General features: G+C 36.4%; 1 protein-coding gene across 5 annotated transcripts in view; it reads right to left on the bottom strand.

Moving 5' to 3' along the window:
- The window catches only part of LOC124556652 (glycogen debranching enzyme), a 204,751-nt gene that overhangs the window by 100,786 nt on the left and 78,741 nt on the right, over window positions 1-25,224 (bottom strand). For all 5 annotated transcript variants that reach the window (XM_047130620.1, XM_047130622.1, XM_047130618.1 and 2 more), the window contains exons 5-6: window positions 10,032-10,166; window positions 3,688-3,906 (exon numbers count right to left, since the gene is read on the bottom strand). In XM_047130620.1, the coding sequence (XP_046986576.1) occupies window positions 3,688-3,906; window positions 10,032-10,166 (354 nt within the window). The remainder of the gene's footprint in view (window positions 1-3,687; window positions 3,907-10,031; window positions 10,167-25,224) is intronic.

Raw genomic sequence — 25,224 nt, 5'->3', positions numbered from 1 at the left:
TACGGCGTTGGAAAAACACAAACAGTGATGACGTTTACTGTTTCCTTGCTGTAAATTTTCTGATGCCTCAAGTGAGAAAAAATGAAATAAACAGTTATTAGACCAATGATCAGTTACTGTCTACTCCAATGTTTGGACAACTCATGCCGAGAGATAGATATCTTCTGTTACTCAGAATGTTACATAACAGTAAGGACCCTGGAAATGACAACATCTGGAAATTATGTCGAATTGTGGATCACTTAAGAAAAGTATTTCCAGGTGTTTTCTATCCTTTTAAAAATTTGTGCATTGACGAAAGCTCAGTTTCTCCAAAGGTCGTGTCTTCTTCAAGCAGTACATACCTTCTAAATGCCACAGATTTGGTGTAAAATTTTTTGCTATGTGATTGTGAAACTGGTTATATTCTTGACTTTATTATTTATGTGGGTGCAGCAACAGACATAAAAAAAGAAACTGACTTTGGCGTAAATGTTGGAATACCTGGAAGCATTGTTCTCACTTTACTTGAAAGTTACCTTGGTAAAGGTCACACATATGTTGATGATTGGTACACTAGCCCAACGTTATTTTCTTATTTGCATTACAGAGTGGCTAATGCCTGTGGAACTGTGAGAAAAAAACACAAAGGCAGGCCTGCTTTTTAAAAAAAAACTTAGAAAAGGCAAGATCGAGTTTATGTCAACAGATAAACTTCTTGCTCTGAAGTGGCAGGACAAGCGGGAAGTGAGGATGATTTCAACTCTTCATACAAGCGAAATTACAGCGACTGACAAAATTGACAGAACCACAAATGAACCAAAAACAAACCCAGCTTGCATCGTAAGCTACATTGAAAATATGGGGGCCGTCGACAGGAGTGACATGATGCTAAGTTCAGTAGAATGTGTACGAAAAACTGTAAAATGGTATAAAAAAGTATTTTTTCATTTGGTGGATCTGTCTCTGCTCAGTGCGCATGCATTATATAAAACTCAAATGGGACAAAATATTTCAGTATCTGATTTTCAACAGAAACTTATCAAGGAGATCCTAGATATTCACCACCAACCGCAAACAGAGCGACGTCGTGGAAGGAGATCGGCTGATGGTAACAATACCTTACGCCTAACCGAGCGCCACTTTATCTCGCTAATCCCAGGAACTTCAAAGAAGAAGGCCGCCCAGAGAAGGTGTATTGTATGTGCAAAACATGATAAATGAAGTGACAAGATACATTTGTGTAAAATGTAATGTGCCTTTATGTTTATTTTATTTTTTTCCGAGAGATATCACACTTTGAAGTATTACTAATGTAATATGTTTTGTATTTTTTCTCCTAATAAAGTACCTTTTTTTATCAAAATAAGACTTTCTGAACAAAGATTTTAAAAAAAGAAATGATTTACAAAGACAATACCAGATTTTGGGTCTCATTTTTATCTCAATAATAAAGGTAGACTGCTACAGTCGTATATATATGCACCGGGTGAAAATAACGCGCACAGGGCGGGAGCCACTGAGAGTAAATGCGCAGTGAAAGGGTTAATATCACAGCCCCTGAATATTGAGTAGTATGGTTTCTAAGAAAACCTGAGTGGTCCACCGATAGCCTTAATTGCATGATGCTGTGACTTATTGAGTGGTAGCTCACTGGTGTAATGCTCATAGTCTTAATGCATATCTTGTGTTATGATTGATCTTTATTTTAACATTAACCAAGCATACTTGATCCCATCTTAGTATCTTCTATGACAAGATGGCAATGTAAGCAAATGTTGTCTCTAGAATGGTGAGATGATCAGTAACTGTCATAACATAACTGTCACTATTTTGTTTGGAGTGTGTTGGAGGATTCATGGCATTATAGTTTAATGTTTTAAAATCTAGGACTATAGTGTCAATCGGTGTCATGTATATTGGATATTATGGTCTGTAGTAAGGAAACCTATAGTGGTTGTGTATTCTGCCACCATACATGCTGGTGCAACAGCTTTCTGCGTTAATGTGGGAGATGTCTTTATACTTTAATTTTGGTAATGGTTCACACAGTTTGAAGTTCCAAATGAAGCTAAAATGGTAGGTTGTCATCATCCATAGTGGTGGCTAATGTAATGAGCTAACTTTGACACTGTTTCTCCTGTTTTCTTAATGCGTATCAAACGGTTACATTATAACTGCAAAGGTTAGAATGAGGCATGTTTGGAAAATAAGTACTGTTCTGAAGAAAAACCCATAAAAACATTTTTACACATTTTTTTAACCATAATTTATTTTTACAGGAAAAAGCATTTCTTAAACTATTTTTCTGCATAGTTGCCACCATTTTTCAGACATTTGACATAGTAGGAAACCAACTTTTCTATTCCCTCTTTGTAGAAATATGCTGCCAGTGAAGACAGCCATTGCTGAACACTGTTTTTTGTCATTTTCAGCTTGTTCAATACCTTCCCATGGTTGAAACCATCAATGTGGTACAATAATGAAAAAAACTGAGAAAATTTTGGCATGCAATTCAAAACAAAAGGCATGGAATGCTCATCATGGCACTGTGTTGCTTCATGACAATGCACATCCCCAGTCTGCTCATGTCACAGACAACCTTATTCGTCAATTTGGTTAGGAGCAGTTCGATCACCTACCATACAGCCCCAACCCCACACCTTCTGACCACCATTTTTTCTTGAAATTGAAACATGATTTTGGAGGAAGGTGCTTTAACAAGGATGGCAATGCAAAAACCAGTGTTCAGAAGTGGCTGGCTTCACTGACGGCATCTTTCTATGAAGGGGGCATAGAAAAGTTGGTTTCCTGCTATGACAAAATCTATGAACAATGCATGAACTATTTGGAAATATTGTTTAAAAAATGCTCTTTCTTGTAAAAATAAATTTTGTTACTTTTTGTTTGGACATACCCCGTAGGTCAAAATGTTGTTGAAATCTATAAGAAGGGATCAATTTTGTTCCTTTTACTTACCAGTGAAATAAGGACTATAATGTACTAGTTCTTGGTAGTGCATATGAATACATTACATTGTGACTGTGATATGACACTGGCCACAGATGATGCCAATGGATCAAGAGCAAGAAACTAGTGACACCTGTTGACTTCCTGTAAACTTGTTAGTAGTTCACACATTCAGTGTGGTTTCTTCTGTTGAATGTCTCATGCATGTAATAAGAGTACTCCATATCTGTTGTATGACTATGTGTTGTGTGGATGTTATCCAAGTATGTCCGTGGAATTTTGCTTGACAAGCATTTTTAGTGCATGTATGTTAAAATAAAAAGAATGCTAATTGTGCTATTAACAGCTATGCACATTATATCATATCAATGTTATTTCTGTTACATGTTTGTTAATATTGCACTGTTTGGAAATGAATGGCTACATTTGAAACTAGTTGCCAATATAAATTACACGCAAGCATGACTGAAATTTAAATCATAACCAACTTTTCACAAGTCATTGTGAATCATCGTCGTAAAGTAATGCTATCAGGAATGTAATACTGAAGATAAAAGCAAACTTCATCCCATCATGTGCTTAGAGCCAGATCGATAATAAAATGAACAGGTTGTCAAAAGTTGATCGTAAGAGATTTCACTTTCAATAACAATATATAACAAGATCCTTTTGTCATTTTATGAAAGTTACCATTATTAAGCAAAATCTATGCAGATTACAATAATGTGATGAACTTACTGACAGATGTTCTTCACAATTTACTTCAGATGGTATGCCCGAAAACTGCCACTTTCCTTCTGCTACTTCAACTGTAAGCTGATGCAGTAGAGCATCGAGTAGATATGCTGGCCGAAGATGTGGTGAATTGACTAGATTGTAGGTGCATTCTGGATGTTCTTTGAGCCACTGGGATTCATTGGCAGTGTGGTTTAAAACTACATCGCAGATGCTCACCACCTAGAATTAGAATCAAGACATTTCAACTACTTAAGCAATTTTTTCAAAAGCAAATACAGGCTAACATATGCATAAAAAATAAGTATGCTCAGCCTCACAAGTGATATATTAAAAATATTACCTCAACTACAGAAGGAAGAGATTCACAAGTGAACATTCCAAAGTGTAAATAAATGATCTTGATGAAACTTAGTGGGTGTGTAGAAGGAGAAAAATAATGCAATACTTTTTTTGCACCCAGTTTCCTTTCTAAGGAATAAAACACACCCTGAAGTGTGATTTGGCACATTAGATATAGAGGGTACACTTTTGAAACAATGATATATAAAAATCTTTTTCATATAAAAGTTGATATGTAATTAATGTTATTGAAAAAATTATTTTGTATCACAATAATGAGTTACTTATTATTTTCAATTAATAAAATACATATATGTGAAATAGTAAAGCAACATGAATTTAAAACATAAAACAAATATAAGTACGATAAATAATTAGAATAATAATGAATGTTTAGGTATTTTAATTAGGTGTGTTGAAAAACTCCAACAGCACTTTTCCTAGAGTTTATTTTGCAAAAATTGTGTTTCAGAAACCAATTTTATTACACATGGATTTATGTTGCTTGAAAGCTTCTTTAATTTATGCTGTAACAAAATTTTTCGTTTTTCAAAATTAATTAATTAATGGTGGTGAGGTATTATGAAAAATTTCAGATCATTACAAAAAACTTTTCCAGAATGTTAATTACATATCAACTTCTATACGAAAAACATTTTTTATATACAGAAAAGCCAGAGAAACTGGTATAGGCATGCTTATTCAAATACAGACATATGTAAACAGGCAAAATATGGTGCTGTGATCAGCAATGCCTATATAAAACAACAAGGGTCTGGCCCAGTTGTTAGATTGGTTACTGCCGCTACAATGGTAGGTTATCAAGATTTAAGTGAGTTTGAACATGGTGTTATAGTTGGCAAATGAATGATGGGGCACAGCACCTCCGAGGCAGTGATGGCGTAGGGATTTTTCCCATACGACCATTTCACGAGTGTACTGCGAATATCAGGAATCTGGTAAAACATCAAATCTCTGACATCTCTGCAGGCAGAAAAAGATCCTGCAAGAATGGGACCAATGCCGACTGAAGCGAATTGTTCAACCTGACAGAATTGCAACCCTTCCACAAATTGCTGTATATTTCAATGCTGGGCCATCAATAACAGCAGCATGTGACCCATTCAACAAAACATCATTGATCCGGGCTTTTGGAGCCGAAGGCCCACTCGTGTACCCTTGATGACTGCATGATACAAAGCTTTACGACTCACCTGGTCCCGTCAATACTGACATTGGACTCTTGATGACTGGAAACATGTTGCATGGCTGGATGAATCTTGTTTTAAATTGTACTGAGTGGATGGACAGGTTCGGGTATGGAGACAACCTCATGAATACATGGACCCTGCATGTCAGCAGGGGGCTGTTTAAGCTGGTGGAGTCTCTGTAATGATGTGGGGCATGTGCATTTGGGGTGATATGGAACCCCTGATATGTCTATATATGACTTTGACAGGTGACACATATGTAGGCATCCTGTCTGATCATCTACATCCATTCATGTCCATTGTGTATCTCGATGGACTTGGGCAATTCCAGCAGGACAACGCGACACATCACGTGATTTAAAATTGATGTGATGTCAACAGATCTAATTGCCTTCCTGCTAGCCTGTTGTTATTGTAAACTTTAGCATTTGTTCTACTGAAGTGTTTTGCATCTTATCAACAAAGTTGAACAGGCTTTACATGATGCTTTTGCAGTTTTAGATAATGCAGCACTATGTTTGATATTTTAAAACTTGTTTTGGCATTCTACTGAAATTAACATTAGGAGAAATAGTTTTAAGGTTTTTAAGACACTGTGGGAGTTTTTCTGAATTTTGGTGAGATATTCACTGTTAGAGATATTGACCAGTATCTGTGAACTGTGCTTTTATATGTCCAGGTACACTGATGTTACGAACTTCTTGATTTGATATTTTTTTAGTAACGATTTTCAGTATTTTGGAGAATATATAGGAGGGTGTAAATTTTGGAGGGGTATTGTTTTGGAATGAATAAATTATCTTTATATGGATCTTTCCAACAAAATTGATGCTATGAATGAATATCAGATACCTTTGGCCATGTTCCTGCCCTAACGCCCCAATGAGCCATGGCAGTTTGGATAGATTGCTTAGGTTAAACCATTCTAACACAAGTTACAGGACAGAATTCACCTGGAGTATACTTATAAGAAAACAGAAAGAATAGCAATAGGATTACATTCCACTTAGTACAAAATAGGCGGGGGACTGAATAATATATAAAATATATGATACAATGTCAGTGACATATGCTAATAGTGTCTGAACATATGAAATAAAAATAAGAGATGAAATGCAGTGCATCTTATATAATATTGAAAAATATTGCCTATGTGACAGGCAATGTTCAAACACTCTCACACTGACATAGAAAAGGTATATGTTACATTGAAGGTTCTTCATCAAGTGGCTTTCAGGCATGTGCTAGTACAATGAATTTCAGAAATTACATCCAAGTATATTTCATTAATTAACGTCGTGTAACACACTGAGTCCTGCTGTACAATGTTAATACTTACGTTTGCCAAGTCCAAACATTGAAAAAGAATCTCAAGTGTGAAATGTTATGAACAATAAGTTTCAACAAACACAACATCATAATGAGACAATGAGCTGAATTGGAACACTGTAAGAGTTAAAAGCAAAATTATAGTAGTGCATTGAAACCACATGATAACAATTTGCAATAGTCAACTCCATGAGAAGCGATGGCTCTTAATTTAGCATAGAGTTACAGTGAGTAAAGCATGTGGCTGAGAACAATGCCTATGGATTAGTTAAATATGGAAAATGTATGTACATATTACCCGTTACATAGTGACTGTGATTGTAAACCAGTCTCATAAAAAAACACTAAAATATGTAAAAGTAATGTAATATACCACATTTTTACATATTTTAATAAAATTTTGTTTAAAAAGTTTATATGTGTATTTATAAACATTGCATAAACATTTGAGCACAGCCTATCAATGACAATAAAATACTAGTGCAAGGTCTAGGTTGCAACAAGATATAACATGAAGAGATCCAATTTGGCCCATTGTCTCATTATGATGTAATGCATGTTGACACTTGTATCTTTCATTATTGTTCACAACCTTTCACAATTGAGATGTTTAAGCTCTGGTATGAGCCTTTTTCAGTGTAGGTATTTTCATTGTGTTTGATTCCATGGGAATGACTGTGCCCCACACCCATGATGTAATCCATGGCAGGTAGATGGTCAGCTTCGGTCTTAATGTTATCTGTCTTTTTTTATTGTATTGAAGATCTAAATTTTAAAAGACAGTGCAGCTATCTTCAGTGCATTATTAGTAGTCACATAGACTGAACATAATTATAATGACACATATTCCAGTTTAAATACTGGAATATGTGTCATAATTACACAAGATCATCTCCTACAGACCTGACTGTGTCAGAAATGTTAATATAGCTTGATGTTAAATTCAGAATGTATACAGTCTGGTCTATATTAGAGGCTCTGAATGGTGAGTTTTTACTGATGTGATTGAAAGGAAGTGTCTGTTTGAGTATACTCTCATGACAATAATTACATATGATATTTCAATCTGTCTTTTATCAATTATTGTGGGGGGGCAGTTAGTTGTTCTTGCTCAGTTAAGTCCACTCAGACCTCCACTTGCAGCACCAGACAAGTATAATAAAGTCAGTTGTCAAAGTCTTGCGATGAAAAATTGTATTTTGACTTGGCATGACATAAGATTTTTGGTATTAAATGAAATGAAAATTACAAACTCTAATGTCACCATGCATATGATAGATGGAAAGGTGAAGCAATTATACTTCATAAAAATATATGTCATCAACAATGCATCTACAATCTGTACTTGTACATTCATTATGTATATTCCCATACAGGATATACATTTCACTTGAAAGTCACTTGCCTGGTGTTGGTCTGAATTACAATGCAAAATCCTTTGGACATGCATGCATATCCAAAGCAACAGGCACTGCAGCAACTACAGCCATTACAAAATACATTAAATGTGTTTACAGTTGTGAATATGGACAACCATCAGCTGTAGAATGGAATGATGATGACAAAAATTTGTGCCGTACTGGGACGCAAACCCAGAGTATGGGTTGCAGATGCATGGTTGATGACATATGGAAGTTTGGGTCTGGCTGTGAGTAGTGCTCAAATAGCCAAATGGTAAGGCAACTTCTCACGATAAGTGGAAAATCCATGTTTGAGTTCCAATCTGACACAAATTTTCATTGTCATCATTCTATTCTACAGCTTATGGTTGTTCCTTTGGACATGCATGCATCTGGAAAGGAGCTTTGTATCATAGTTCAGAACAACACAGGCACAGCACTATCGTAGCAATCTAGATAGGTTACAAGTTACTGATGATTTAATATCAAAACAATTTTGAGTACCTACAGATAGTAACAATCTGATGGATCATATAGTCATAGCACAATCTGAGTCATATATTGCATTGATTGACTTTCTGTCAGTTCTTGGAAGCCTATTTTATGCATTATGAATGAAACACACACAACACTGGTGTAATATGAATAAAGAATACTATATAATATATATAAATAATATAGAATATTACACAGGTGTTGTGTGTGTTTCATTCACAATGAATCATATAGTTATCTATGGAATAACACCTCCAAAAGACTCACATTTTGTATGACCACTCCCAAGATAAAAAAAAAAAAAATAATGAATATTTGACCAAAATAAAAAATGTTATTAGTTATTAATAGTCTGTTTTCTATGGGTCAAAAATTCTGAACTGTCACTGTCATGCACTTAGAAAGGCAATATCAGAATTTCTTCTTTTTTTCCAACTATTATTTGCAGAGCCACTGCATTATGAAATAAGATGCGTATGTGTCACAAAAGGAGCAATTTAATACATTCTTAAATTCTTATTACTTTCCCCCACCAACTCATGCTTCTGGGCCTGTTATTCTTGGAAACAGTAAAATTTACTGTCAATGACTTGATAATGAGGTTAGGAATACAGTGGCAGATTTGATAATTCCAAAAATGACTTACACACTAAGTACATCATACTCATTGTCCAAGCACCTCCTGTAATACCGCTTAGTTCTCCATGTCTTTCTCACAACTGATTCAAACACACACTGTAGAGCATAACAGTTGAACAGATTCACTGAAGAGGTACTGGAGAGAGAAATGAGGGCCCCAAATCAAAATACACTGAAGAACATGAAGTGAAGTAAACGTCCATATTTTCACTAATAACATAGTACACATCAGCTAACTTTGCTAATGAGTGTCTATGCACACTCCTCTTCGTACTTGAATGAGAAGAACATAATCAGACTCCTAGTCTCTCGATGGAAGACAAACGAATATTACATGCTACTGAAATGTAGCTTGAACAGTGGAAAACCCAAGTTGGAATATCAACAATTATGAAAAGGATAGATTGCTGCTCACCATAAAGATGGCACCCTGAGTTGCAGACAGGTACAATGAAAAGGACTGTTACACATGAGATTTTGGCAAAAGCCAGCAGTCTGGTCAGAGCGGCTGACCATTGTGGTCATATGTGCATCCGGTGTGCCTACTTGTTTGAATGTGTATGTTATCCTTTCTTTTCTGAAGAAGCCTTTGGCCATAAGCTCAGTGTGTAACAGCCTTGTCACTGTGCCTGTCTGCAACTTAACATGCCATCTTTATAGTAAGTAGCAATCTATCCTTTCCACAGGAGTGTAGCTTGGTTACACATAATATAGTAATAATAAAATTATTTCACAAATTACAATGTGAAATTGCTTTATAGTGTTACATTAATATGGAGTGTTTGCTGACATTTATAAAACAGCAACAATGTCCCATCCTCACACCAACAGGAAGACTGTACAGTTAGTCAGGTTTACTCACCTGTAAAATCGATTGAATCTTAAGAACAATTTATCTTTTTAGAGTAAAAAAAAAAGCATGCAAACTTACTTTCCATTCATCTCTCATCTTTGTGATCAGTGATTCAACATCATTTATTGTTACTGTTTTGTTTTCTTCACTAAACAGTGGATTCAGTTTTAATTGATCACTAATGCTGTAAGATGAGTTGGATCCTCCAAGTTCCTATGAAAAAAGAAAAAAAATTGCTTGTAAAACTGAACACATGGTTTGAAAACTGGAGTGCTTTGCTAGACATGCATATTGGTGATGGTATGCCCTGTCTTCCTTCTACCTTCTAACTAGGAAATCTACAGTTTAATGTAGAGTCCAAAACACAGGGGTAACATCGCGAAGCGTCCATAAATGATCTTGATGGAACCTAGTGGATGTGTAGAGGGGGCATAATAATGCAGTACATATTTTTTTGTTCCTGTTCAATTTTATTTTCATGAGTAAAACATATTGTGAAAGGTAATTTGTCATTTTAGGTTTAGAGGGAATATCTTCAAAACAATGATATTATAAGAAATGTTTCTCATATAAAAGTTGATATGTAATTAATGTTCTTGAAAACTGTATAATCAACTTCTTTAATAATTTCTAATTTTGCAAAATACCCCACCACAATTAATTAATTTTAAAAAATGAAAACTTTTGTTACAACATAAGTTAAAGAAGCTTTCAAGCCATATACATCCCTGTCTAATAAGGCCGGTTTCTGAAATACCATTTTTGGAAAACAAGCTGTACACGATATGCAGTTGTAATATTTTCAACATACCTAATTAAAATATCTAAACATTAATTACTATTCTAATTATTGATTTTACTTATATTTGTTTTATGTTTTAATTTGTTATTTTACATTTTACATTCATGTTTTTTTTATTTTTTAGTTTACTGTTTCACATATGTGTATTTTGTTAATTGGAAGTAATAAGTAACTCATTATTATGATAAAAATAATTACAATAATGGTAATCTGCAAAGCAATGCTTAAAACATACATGCAGTGCACGTAAAATGATCAAAATTTCTGCAGGTAATGTACACAACAGAGAAGACATTATAAAACAAAATTCAGCAGGACTTCAAATTGTCATGGATGGTCCTCTAAATAACCTGATTTGTATTAGGCATATTTTCAGTACTTTGGTAAGCCTTAGTGAAGAGAGCTGATTACATACTAATGACTGCAGCTTAAATTATATCATTTCTCAAGTGACATCATAAACATTCAGAAGAAATATATCTGAACATCTTCTCACAAAGTTCTTCCAACATCAAAAGCTGTATATATCTCACAGTTGTACCTGTGCTGTCAGGCCCTTTGAGACAACCAAATAAACAAGTTCCTTGTCCTTAGGTATGGTACTCTACATGGTTCTTTCACACTAACCACCAGAAGAATCTAACAATAATATAGATATTTCTGCTTCATTGGGAAAGTAAACATCTCTCAAATACCTTTTAACCTGGTCAGATGTTTCTTTATCAGCTTCTGATGCTATCTCAAGGATATTTGGGGCTTCAAAAAGAGATTCTCAAATCTGCAGTCCAAACTCATCATCGGTTACTTTTAAAACTATGAAAAGAATGACTGAGGACAAGAAACATCTGGTAATCCCAAAGGGGTCCATGGTATAGAAACAGCCATGGAACATATACAGCTTTCAATGTTGAAAGAAATTTATCAGAAGATTTTCTTATTTAGTTGTGTTGAATGATTATGATCTCAATCTCCACTTGAGAAACAATATAAACAAGCTATCAAGCTGCAGTTCTTTCCACCAAGGCTTACCAATGTACTGAAATATTCCTGATACAAACCAGGATCACCCGTGACAATTTGAGATCATGCTCAATTTTGAAATTTCGTTCACTTTATGTGCATGGTGTAAAAATTCATATTTTAAGCATCTGCTTACAAATTATCATCACTGTAATTATTTTCTATCATAATAATGAGTTATTTATTATTTTCAATTAACAAAATACACATATGTGAAATGGTAAACTAAAAAACAAGGAAAAAAACCCTTGAATGAAAAACATAAAATAACAATTTAAATCATAAAACAAATATAAGTAAAATAAATAATTATGATTGTAAGATGATAATGAATGTTTAGGTATTTTAATTTGGTATGTTGAAAATACTCTAAACAAACATTGTGCACAGCTTAGTTCCCAAAAGTGTTATTTCAGGAACCAGCTTTATTGCAAATGGATGTATGTGGCTTGAGAGCATCTTTAATTTAAGTTGTAACAAAAGTTTTTAAATTTCAAAATTAATTAATGATGGAGGGGTATTTTGCAAAATTAGAAATTATTACAAAAGTTGATTACACAGTTTTCAAGAACATTGACTACATATCAACTTTTATAGGAAAAAATATTTATAGATATCATTGTTTTGAAGATATTCCCTCTAAACCTAAAATGCCAAATTACCTTTCACAATGTGTTTTTCCCCTTAAAAGTGCAACTGGGCACAAACAAAACAATATGTATAGCACTATGTTGCCCCACCTACACATCCACTAAGTTTCATCTAGATATCTGCAACTTTTCTGAATACAATGTCTTTAGAAACAAAGCACCAGTTCAGCTACCATAACGTTGGGGAGTAATCAGCAAATTTATACTAAAATAATCTTAGTGTCCCATGCACCCTCCCACCACCACCTACTCCAGTCCTGTAACCCGGAAGTTGTACACGATCAAAGGCAGAGCCACGTGTGAAAGCACCCACGTGATTTACCAACTGACCTGCCTACACTGTGATGCATTCTATGTGGGAATGACCAGCAACAAACTGTCCATTCGCATGAATGGACACAGGCAGACAGTGTTTGTTGGTAATGAGGATCACCCTGTGGCTAAACATGCCTTGGTGCACGGCCAGCACATCTTGGCACAGTGTTACACCATCCGGGTTATCTGGATACTTCCCACCAACACCAACCTATCCGAACTCCGGAGATGGGAACTTGCTCTTCAATATATCCTCTCTTCCCGTTACCCGCCAGGCCTCAATCTCCGCTAATTTCAAGTTGCCGCCACTCATACCTCACCTGTCTTTCAACAACATCTTTGCCTCTGCACTTCCGCCTCGACTGACATCTCTGCCCAAACTCTTTGTCTTTAAATATGTCTGCTTGTGTCTGTATATGTGTGGATGGATATGTGTGTGTGTGCGAGTGTATACCCGTCCTTTTTTCCCCCTAAGGTAAGTCTTTCCGCTCCCGGGATTGGAGTGACTCCTTACCCTCTCCCTTAAAACACACATCCTTTCGTCTTTCCCTCTCCTTCCCTCTTTCCTGATGAGGCAACAGTTTGTTGCGAAAGCTTGAATTTTGTGTGTATGTTTGTGTTTGTTTGTGTGTCTATCGACCTGCCAGCGCTTTCGTTTGGTAAGTCACATCATCTTTGTTTTTAGATATATTTTTCCCACGTGGAATGTTTCCCTCTATTATTTTAATTCTGTACTTAATATTACAAAGAGTTCTGAAGAAAAGTTCATTTTAGACTTGGGGATATCTGGCCATTCAGCCCTTTTTGTCTCATTGTCAAATTTAAATAAAACTTATAGGCCCTACAGTGAAGAGAGAGAGTCAGAAACTTTAGTCAATGAAACGAGAATATATCTGTCTCATAACTGAATTTAACTTCTCAATCATTCAGTGAGCAGTGTACAATAAACACTAATTACAATGATTCTGTATCAGAATTGATAAGCATATTCAATGACTGTTTCCCCTACATATCAGTACATGGCAAATTCAATAAAATGAACTCTTGGATAACTGAAGGCATCAAGATCTCTAACATCAGAAAGAGGAAAATGCACATGGAAGCAATGAACAACCATGATGCAGAGTTTCTCTTGTATGTTAGCAAATACAAAAGAATATTTGACCAAATCATTAAATAAGCAAAGCAAATGGGAAACAGTAAATTTATCTCAAATGCCATAAAAAAATCAAAAGCTGTTTGGCAGATAGTCCAGATGAAGCAAGTGCTGAGAAAACTACTCATTTTAACAGTACTTTAGAAATTGATGGGAAAACTGTTGCACACTCCAGACATATCTAGGAAAAACCCAACAGACTCTTTATCATTTCAAGTAAATTCCAACTAAATGCAACTGGAGAATATAAATTTACTCATGTACCTCACCACAAAGGGCTAGCATTATAAATTCCTCAAAAAATCTTAAATCTGTAAGCTGAGATAAAATTTCAATAAAAATAATAAAAGCAGGCTGTCATAATATTGCACCAGAAGTCAACCACATAATAAACCAACCATTTGATGAGGGTTGCATTCCTAACAGACTGAAATATGCATAAGTTCAGCCTATTCGTGGAAGGGATGGGTAAGATAGGAAGTTTCTGACAGTATCAGTATTATCAATTTTGTCTGCAATATTTGAGTGTAGAGCATTTAATCAATTACAAAAATATGACAAAACTCACAATATTAGTCTAAATAATTAATATTGACTTAGGAATTGGTGAAGTACTGTGCATGCTATTAATGAACAAAAATAAGCAAATGCTTTGATAACAAGCTAAGCATATTCGGTATCTTTTGTGGCCTCAATAGAGCATCTAACTTGATACACCATAACCTGTTGCTTCAAAAATGGAAACTCTTCAAACTGGTTCTCAGTCTGTTTCTAAAATAGAAAGCAGAGGGTAGTTATACAACAAGAAGGTGAGCAAGCCTGTTGTAGTTGGAAGGAGATACATACAAGTAGGTATACTATGCCTGTTACTGTTCCTATATTACATAAGTGACATGCCATGGAAGATAACTTTTGAAACAGTTCAGTGCACAGACAACTCAGTAATAGTAGTTTGTTGTAAAAACAATGAAGAATTAACACAGAGTTCTAAACAAACTCTTCAAGACCTTGAAACTTAGATAAATAATAGTACTATTAAACTGAACATTAAAAAGATCTCTAAGTGTTCATTTCAGGACCAAGCAAACTGTTGAATATACAGGGGATGGAGAAAAACATGAAAACACAACAAACTCAACACTTTACCATTACTAATATGGTGTAGCAAACCTGTTGGCATTCAAAACAGCTATTAGTCATCTCAAAACGGATCAATATAGGTTCTGCATGGTTTCAAAAGGAGTCTTACCCCATTCTTCCTGCAAGTTCAGCCAGTGATGATGGAGGTGGGTAGTGATCATGCACTCTTCTCTCCAAAGTAGAACATAAAGGCTCAATAACATTTAGATCCGGTGGCTGTGGTGTTCGTAGCCAGAGCAGATGCGACAAGTCATCCTTGTACGCACAAAACCAGTCTTGTGTTTTGTTGGAATATATCGTCACCATTGGGGAACAAAAATTGCACCATGAGATAGACCCAATCAGCCAAAATGGCCACATAATTCTTGTCATTAATGTGTCCTTGCAGAGTACCCATGGAGCCCAGAGAATAGCATATGGCTTCCCAATCAACACCAAACCCCTACCATGTTTCACTCTTGGGTTGTAAACAGTGTGAATGAAGACTCATCAGACCAAATAATTTTATTCCATTGCTCCATAGTCCAGGCTTTATGGCTTTGGCACCACTTTTCCTGTTACAGTAATCACCTTTCTGGAGAGTGATTTGGAATTCCAGCCCACCCTGCAATTCCCCGGTTATGGAGCTCCTTTTGTCTTGTTTTAGTGCTGACAGGGCTCATGAGTGCAACATTCAGTTCTGGAGTGACTTCTGTAGACGTGGTTCTACATTATTATTATTTTTTTACTTTCTCAGACGTTAAGTCTGGTTAAAAATGGAAAGTGACGCGGACCTTGATCAAGCGTCACTTCCTTTTAACTGTATGGTATGTGTTATATTGCATTTAGGAACTTTTGGGTAATTGAACATGTATCAATAATTACAGATTTCTGTAGTTGTATATATAAGTTTGGATGTAGCTGTATTGCATTGATGTACTGGTGGATATTGTGTGGTATGACTCCTGTAGTTGATAGTATAATTGGTATAATGTCAACTTTATCCTGATGCACATGTCCTTGACTTCCTCAGCCAGTTGGATGTATTTTTCATTTTTTTCTCCTGTTTTCTTTTGTATATTTCTTGTATTGGGTATGGATATTTCGATTAGTTGTGTTAATTTCTTCTTTTTATTGGTGAGTATGATGTCAGGTTTGTTATGTGGTGTTGTTTTATCTGTTATAATGGTTCTGTTCCAGTATAATTTGAATTCATCATTCTCCAGTACACTTTGTGGTGCATACTTGTGTGTGGGAACGTGTTGTTTTATAAGTTTATGTTGTAAGGCAAGCTGTTGATGTATCATTTTTGCTACATTGTCATGTCTTCTGGGGTATTCTGTATTTGCTAGTATTGTACATCCGCTTGTGATGTGATTTACTGTTTCTATTTGTTGTTTGCAAAGTCTGCATTTATCTGTTGTGGTATTGGGATCTTTAATAATATGCTTGCTGTAATATCTGGTGTTTATTGTTTGATCCTGTATTGCAATCATGAATCCTTCCGTCTCACTGTATATATTGCCTTTTCTTAGCCATGTGTTGGATGCGTCTTGATCGATGCGTGGCTGTGTTAGATGACACGGGTGCTTGCCATGTAGTGTTTTCTTTTTCCAATTTACTTTCTTCGTGTCTGTTGATGTTATGTGATCTAAAGGGTTGTAGAAGTGGTTATGAAATTGCAGTGGTGTAGCCGATGTATTTATATGAGTGATTGCTTTGTGTATTTTGCTAGTTTCTGCTCGTTCTAGAAAAAAATTTCTTAAATTGTCTACCTGTCCTTAATGTAGGTTTTTTATGTCGATAAATCCCCTTCCTCCTTCCTTCCTGCTTAATGTGAATCTTTCTGTTGCTGAATGTATGTGATGTATTCTATATTTATGGCATTGTGATCGTGTAAGTGTATTGAGCGCTTCTAGGTCTGTGTTACTCCATTTCACTACTCCAAATGAGTAGGTCAATATTGGTATAGCATAAGTATTTATAGCTTTTGTCTTGTTTCTTGCTGTCAATTCTGTTTTCAGTATTTTTGTTAGTCTTTGTCTATATTTTTCTTTTAGTTCTTCTTTAATATTTGTATTATCTATTCCTATTTTTTGTCTGTATCCTAGATATTTATAGGCATCTGTTTTTTCCATCGCTTCTATGCAGTCGCTGTGGTTATCCAATATGTAATCTTCTTGTTTAGTGTGTTTTCCCTTGACTATGCTATTTTTCTTACATTTGTCTGTTCCAAAAGCCATATTTATATCATTGCTGAGTACTTCTGTTATCTTTAGTAATTGGTTGAGTTGTTGATTTGTTGCTGCCAGTAGTTTTAGATCATCCATGTATAGCAGATGTGCGATTTTGTGTGGGTATGTTCCAGTAATATTGTATCCATAATTTGTATTATTTAGCATGTTGGATAGTGGGTTCAGAGCAAGGCAGAACCAGAAAGGACTTAATGAGTCTCCTTGGTATATTCCACGCTTAATCTGTATTGGCTGTGATGTGATATTATTTGAATTTGTTTGGATATTAAGTGTGGTTTTCCAATTTTTCATTACTATGTTTAGGAACTGTATCAATTTAGGATCTACTTTGTATATTTCCAATATTTGTAGTAACCATGAGTGGGGTACACTATCAAAAGCTTTTTGGTAATCAATGTATGCATAGTGTAGCGACCTTTGTTTAGTTTTAGCTTGATATGTCACCTCTGCATCTATTATCAGTTGCTCTTTACATCCTCGTGCTCCTTTGCAACAGCCTTTTTGTTCTTCATTTATAATTTTGTTCTGTGTTGTATGTGTCATTAATTTCTGTGTAATGACTGAAGTTAATATTTTGTATATTGTTGGTAGGCATGTTATGGGGCGATATTTAGCTGGGTTTGCTGTGTCTGCTTGATCTTTAGTTTTCGGATAAGTTATTCCATGTGTAAGTGAATCAGGGAATGTGTATGGGTCTGCAATGTAACTGTTAAATAATTTAGTTAGATGTGAATGTGTTGAGGTGAATTTCTTTAGCCAGAAATTTGCTATTTTATCTTTTCCAGGGGCTTTCCAATTGTGAGTAGAATTAATTGCTTGGGTGACTTCATGTTGCAAAATTATCACTTCAGGCATTTGTGGTATCATCTTGTACGTATCTGTTTCTGCTTGTATCCACCGTGCATGCCTGTTATGTTGTACCGGGTTTGACCATATGTTGCTCCAGAAGTGTTCCATGTCTGTTATGTTTGGTGGATTGTCTATTTTAATGTGTGTGATCTATTGTCTGGTAAAACTTCTTTTGGTTTGTGTTGAATGTTTGGTTTTGTTTCCTTCTATTTTCACTTTTTTTGTATCTTCTAAGTCGTTTGGACAATGCTTGTAATTTCTGCTTCTTTTCATCTAATTGCTCTATCACTTTTTGTTGTGAGATTTTACCTAACCATTTTCGTTTTTTTTTTCTGACATTTCATTTCTTATAAATTGTGATAGCTGTCCGATGTCTTTTCTCAGTTTTTCTATTCTGATCTGTAGCCTGTGTTGCCATGCTGGTTTTGTGGGTTTCTTCTGTGTGTTGGTTGGTTCTGATCTCTGCCTAGTGTGTATATTTAGTGTAGTGAGTGCTCCTATATAAACCAGTAGTTGTAACTCTTCCATAGTTGTGTTTTCATTTATTTTGTTGTGTATGATTGTGTTGATAGCTTTTTTTGTTGTTTCGACTTGTGGGTTATTTGGCGGTCTATGCAAGAATGGTCTAATGTCTGTATTTGTGTCTTTGTATTCTATATATGTCAGCAGAAATTTTTCTTCTATATCTAACACGTGTGTCACTTCGTGTTCTATTTGTGCTTGTTCTGGTGGCTGTCTTAAGATTACGTTTTCCTCTGATTGTTTAATTGATGCGTGTTGTCCTTTGTTTGTTTGCTCTGGGATGTTTGAGTCCATTACTGTATTTTCTTCTTCTTATGATTGCACATTATTTTGTTCCAGTATTTGTTGTACTTGTTGTTTGATGTTTTCTAATTCTGACTGGGGTATCCTGTTATTATTATTACACGGATCTGATCAGCTAGTTGTTGTTCTGTTAAAAATTTTAATTCTGGGTATCTGGTAATAAATGTTGTGTATACTTGTGATCTGTATCCAGTTGTGTTGGTTCCTAGGTTTGTTGCTCGGTAATAACAGAACATGAGGTGTCGATTAACTTCATCTGACCATCTCATCCTCTGTCTTTGTTTTCCTTCTAGGGTGGTTGCAGGAAACACATCCTGCAAAACACCTCTATTTGGATTTGAATCATTTTCCAGTTGGCTAGCAGTGTCGTTACCATTGTGGGCGGGCATAGGGTTCAAGCGTCGTCCCCGACCATGACGGCGCTTGTCCGAGGCTTCTTTAGTTCTGTCCTGAACCAACTAATCACACTAAAAGGGGGGTTAGCCCTATTAGTGGTTTGTTCTTTTCGTCGCCTTTTACGACTGGCAGAACATACCGGAGGCCTATTCTTTTCCCGGGCCTCCACAGGAATTATTATTATTATTATTTTTATTTTTTTTTGCCCCCCCCCCCCCCCCCCCCACAATCCTCTTCAGTGACCATAAATTACAATCACTCAACCCACAATTTTGTCCCTGTTGTGACTCAGCGGATACTGTTTTTCTGCTTTCCCTGCATGCAGTATAAATCTTCAACTTGGTACCTCTTGAGACACCAAACATTTCTATTATCTCGATTCTGGAAGTACCCACCATACGAGTGCCAACAATTTACCCAGGTTAGAATTTACTTAGTTCTGACATAATGCTCTCATAACTACACAAAACACTGTTCTGAGCCTGAGTGACTCTTGCAACACATTGAGGACACTGCACAGGTGCCACTTGTGGTCAAATATGACAGTGCAACTTGCAAGCTTGGCTAACAGCCACATTTATGTTCAAGCATGCATTTCACATGGTGTTTAAATGTTTTTCTCTGATCCATATATATCATAGTCAAATTATAAGGGCAAAGAACTGATCGCTGCAAGCTATGTTAAATTTCTTGGAGTTATTCTAAACAAAAACTTGTTACAGGGTGATCATGTGGACTGTTTAGTGAAGCAATTAAACAGTTTTGTTTATACAATAAACAAGGCACAGATTGGACTATATGTTGCCTTGTCACAGATGTAGACTGTTTGAAAATATCCCATATTACATGTCTTTGAAGCTTGGCAATATAATACAGCCCAAAGTCAAGGATGCGAAGCTATAAACCACAGAAACAGATGTTGAGAAATATTTAAAAAGTAAATATATGGAAGATTTTTGCAAACTGCATGAGAAAGACTGTTCTGTTTATATATACCCCTTTCTATGTAGGCATATAACTGTAGTCATCGGTGAGTCACCAAGATTTCAGTCAAATGACTGTACATGACATGTCATGTGACAATAAAGGTTCTATTCTGTTCTACCGTGTTTATAACACAATGGCTGTACACACATTAATTATTGACAGAGAAGGAAAGTACAAATAAAGGACAATTAAACCCCCAATATAGGCATTATTTTAACTGAAAATTCATATCCTCAACATGAAATGTAGCAATTTTTACCCAAACATCAGTATGATACACAAGCAATTTAGATGTAGTTAACATAGTTAGTGGGAATGATGCATCTTAAGGGGGGATGGTGGTGATTTTATGAAAACATATTTTTAAATTAATATATTAATTTATGACTTATTGGAAATATTTTACCAAGTTTTTATGACTCTGTGACCATTATTTTCATTACAATAAGATAATACACTGAAGCATCAAAGAAACTGGTATAGGCATGCATATTCAAATATAGAGATACATAAATAGGCAGAATATGGCACTGAGGTTGGCAACACCTATATGAGACAACAACTGTCTGTCACAGTTGTTAGATCAGTTACTGCTGCTACAATGGCAGGTTATCAAGATTTAAGTGAGTTTGAATGTGGTGTTATAGTCGGCCCACAACCGATGGTACACAGCATCTCTGATTTTTCCTTACAACCATTTTACGAATGTACCAGGAATATCAGGAATCCAGTAAAACATCTAATCTCCGACACTGCTGCACCCGGAAAAAGATCCTGCAAGAATGAGACCAACACCAACTGAAGAGAATCATTCAGCATGACAGAAGTGCAACCCTTCTGCAAATTTCTGCATATTTCAATGCTGGGCCATCAACAAGTGTCAGTGTGTGAACCATTCAATGAAACATTATTGATTTGGGCTTTAGGAGCCAAAGGCCGACTCGTGTACCCTTGGCAACTGCACAACAGAAAGCTTTACATCTCGCCTGGGCCCATCAGCTCAGACATTGGACTCCTGATGACTGGAAACGTGTTGCCTGGCCAGATGAGTCTTGTTTCAAATTTTATTGAGCGGATGGACATGTATGGGTATGGAGACAACCTTATGAACCATGGACCCTGCATGTCAGGAGGGTGCTGTTCAAGCTGGTGGAGGCTCTGTAATGGTGTGTGGCGTGTGGGTTTGGAGTTATGTGGGACCCCTGATATGTCGAAATATGACTCTGACAGTTGACACATACGTAAGCATCCTGTCTGATCATTCATTTCCATTCTCGTCCATTGTGCATTTCAACGGACTCTGGGCAATTCCAGCAGGACAATGCAACACCCCACACATGTAGAATTGTTACAGAGTGGCTCCAGGAACACTTTTACACTTCTGCTGGCCACCAAACTCTCCAGACATGAACATTATTGAGCATATCTGGGATGCCTTGCAATGTGGCAATGTGTCTCAGAAGAGATCTCCACCCCCTCATACTCTTACGGATTTATGGACAGCCCTGCAGGATTCATGGTGTCAGTTCCCTCCAGCGCTACTTCAGACATGAGTCGAGCCCATGCCACATAATGCTGTGGCACTCCTATGTGCTTGTGGGGACCCTATACGATATTAGGCAGGTGTACCAGTTTCTCTGGCTCTTCAGGGTACATCAGTGCCTGCACTGCTGAATGACATCTCAACTTGTGTATTATTCAACTTGGTTTCAATTCAAGGCTTGCACACTTTAGTATTGTTTTATCTTTGACATCTGTACACTCCACTATTGTAATATCTTTGTTATAGTTACAGGAGTCAACCACAGGTGGCACTTATTCTATGAATTATACACAAATCTTAGATATCAGTTTGTCCTACCTCAAAATAGTACTTCAAGTTATATAATTATTGGTGTTTACAAGGGGTGAATCTACTACAGCAATACTCCACAATGCACCTGAAGGTGCATGGTGGAGGGTACTTCTAGTACCACTAAATGATATGTCCCTTCCTTGTTACACTTGCGAATGGTGCATACGAAGGATGTTTGTCAGTAAGCTTCCGTATGAGTACTAATTTTTCGAATTTTTTCATAATGGTCATTTTGTGATATGTATGTGGGAGGAAGTAACATGTTGTCTGACTCTTGCCAGAAAGTACTCTCTTGAAATTTCAGTAGTAAAGCCCTCAATGATGCACAACATCTGTCTTCTAGCATCTGCCACTAGAGTTTGTTGAGCACCTCTGTAATGCTCTCTCATCAACTACAGGGTGGCGCATGAAATGTGTTACCATTTTGTTTTTGAATATAAACTTTATTGTCAATACAATCTGAAAGGAACATATAATACAATGAAGAGCCGTCCATAGACATTTGTTCTAAATTGGCACATGCTCAATATGTCCACCATTTCATTTCCTAACTTCCTTCAAACGAACACTGAAGTTAGTGATTACCCTACGGCACATGTCTTCCGTAATTTCACTGCAAGCTTGAAGAATAAGTCTTCCAAGCTCCATTAAATCACGTGGACGTTTTGGGACCCCAAAAGAAAAAGGTCACATGGATTGAGATCTGGACTATTGGGGGGCCAATTTTGTCTGTCATTGAAGCGACCTGGAAACCTGAGTGAAATGATCTGCATGTCGAAATGCTCATGTAAAAACTCCAACACAGTGTTTGCAGTATGTGGCCTTGCTGGGCAAGGCAGTAGCAAGAAGCTGTGGAATGAAGCTATTGCGAAGCATGCTCAAATAATGTTCGCTGTTCACAGTTTCTTCAAAGAAAAGGGGTCCAATGAGTCCATGACTGGAAATTGCTGCCCATGCTGTAATCCTCGGAGCATAATGTTGTTGTTCATGAAGCACTTGTGGGTTTTCAGTGGCCCAAAAGCGTACATTTTGTTAGTTAACCACACCGTCTAAATGAAAATGCTCCTCGTCTGAAAACCAAACGTTGTTGAGAGTTTCTTCCCTATTCTCCGCCCACTGAGCAAATAGTAGTCTCTGCTGCTTGTGTTCTTCAGTGAGCTTCTGTGCACAGGTCATCTTGTATGGGTACGTATGGAGGTCACTTTTAAGAATGCGTTGAACGGAGCGTCTGGATATTCCCAGTTGCACTGCTGCCTTTCTACACGATTTCCCGGGACTTCTCTGCACAGCAACTCGTACCGCTTCAATACTCTCCAGCAAAGAAACAGGCTTAGGCCGAGATTGCTTCGCTTCCAATACTGTTCCTTCCTGTACTAATTTATCGTACAACCTGTGGATGGTCTTCTTGCAAGGGACCCATTGTGTGTTAAACTGTTGTCAAAAACACCTCTGAGTCACAACAAGGCTTTTAGTTTCTTGAAAAAGTAACACAATTGCCAATCATTGCTGTGTCGTCAGTCTTCCATTGTTAGCCACTGCTGCTTACTAGTATCCTAGCGGCAGTATCGTGAATTACACATCATTTCGTAACTCATTTGTTTTTCCTGCTGCTGTAGAGATACCTGCGGGATATCTAATGTGCGTCATAAATTGTGAAAGAAACAATTGGTAACACATTTCGTGTGCTACCCTGTAGACAATCCTATGACAAAACACATTGTTCTTTGATGAAGCTGCTCTACCTCTTTTATCAGTCCTACCTGGTAAGGGTCCCAGACTGATGAACAAAACTCAAGAATTGGCTGAACAAGTGCCTTTTAGCCACTTCTTTTGGAGATTAGTTACATTTACTTAAAATTCTTCCTATGAATGTCAGTCTGGTAACAGCTTTTCCTACTATTTGTCTTATCTGGTCATTTCACTTATGGTCGCTTGGGACAGTTACTCCTACATATTTAATAGTATATACTGTTTCCAGCAATTTGTCATTAATAGTATACTTGTACAGTAGAGGATTTCTTTTTCTTTGTATATGCAATATGTTACATTTATTTGTGTTTAGTGTCAACTGCCAGAGACTTCTGTAGGTCATTTTGCAAATCAATACTGCCTTCTGGCATTGCTACTTTCTTACAGATAGCCACATCATATGCGAACAATCTTAAAGACCTTCTGACCCTTTCTACTACATCTTTCATATGCATTGTAAACAGTAATGGTCCTATCACACTTCATTGGGGTACTCTAGAAGTTATCTTTACATCTATAGATTTTGTTCCAGTAAGAGCGATATGAGGAGTTCTATCTACAAGGAAGTGTTGAATCTAGCCACCTCTGTTTTCAGAATCCATGTTGACTTTTATATAAGAGATTTTCATTCTCCAAAAACATAATTCTTGAGCATAAAATATAATATGTTGCATAATTCTGCAACCGACTGACTGCAAAGACGTAGGCCTATAGTTATGTGCATATGTTCTATTATCCTTCTTGAAACCAAGAATGACCTGCAATTTTTTTCCAGTAGCTAGGTATTCTTTGTTACTCCAGTGAACTACAATAAACTGCTGCTAGAAGGGGAGCAAGTTATTTCATTCAGTCTTTGAAGAAGTTTACAGGTATCTCATTTGGTCCTGATGCCTTTCCACTACCAAGTGAATATGGTTGCTTTTCTGTTCCAATATAATTTACCTCAATATCTGCCATTTCGATGGTTGTACGATGATTGAAATGAGTCTGTATTACGATTTTCAATTGCACAACAATTTCAGAATACCGAATTCAGTATTTCAGCATTCCTTCTATTACCTTCTGTTTCAGTGCCTGTACGGTCACTGAATGACTGAACAGATGATTTTAGCCTGTTTACTGATTTTACATATGATCAAAACCTCTTACAGTTTTCAGTGAGATTGGTTGACAAAATTTGACTTTCAAAGTCATTGAAAGCTACACTCATTGATCTTCTTATGCTCATTTTTACTTCTTTCAGCATTTGTTTGTCTACTAGGTTTTGACCACTCTCGAATCTGTGATGAAGCT

This window comes from Schistocerca americana, chromosome X (genome assembly GCF_021461395.2).
Source record: "Schistocerca americana isolate TAMUIC-IGC-003095 chromosome X, iqSchAmer2.1, whole genome shotgun sequence".
In the NCBI taxonomy this organism is placed as follows: Eukaryota; Metazoa; Arthropoda; class Insecta; order Orthoptera; family Acrididae; genus Schistocerca; species Schistocerca americana.
Note: the sequence above shows the minus strand (reverse complement) of the source record. Positions and strands in the feature narration are given on the sequence as shown.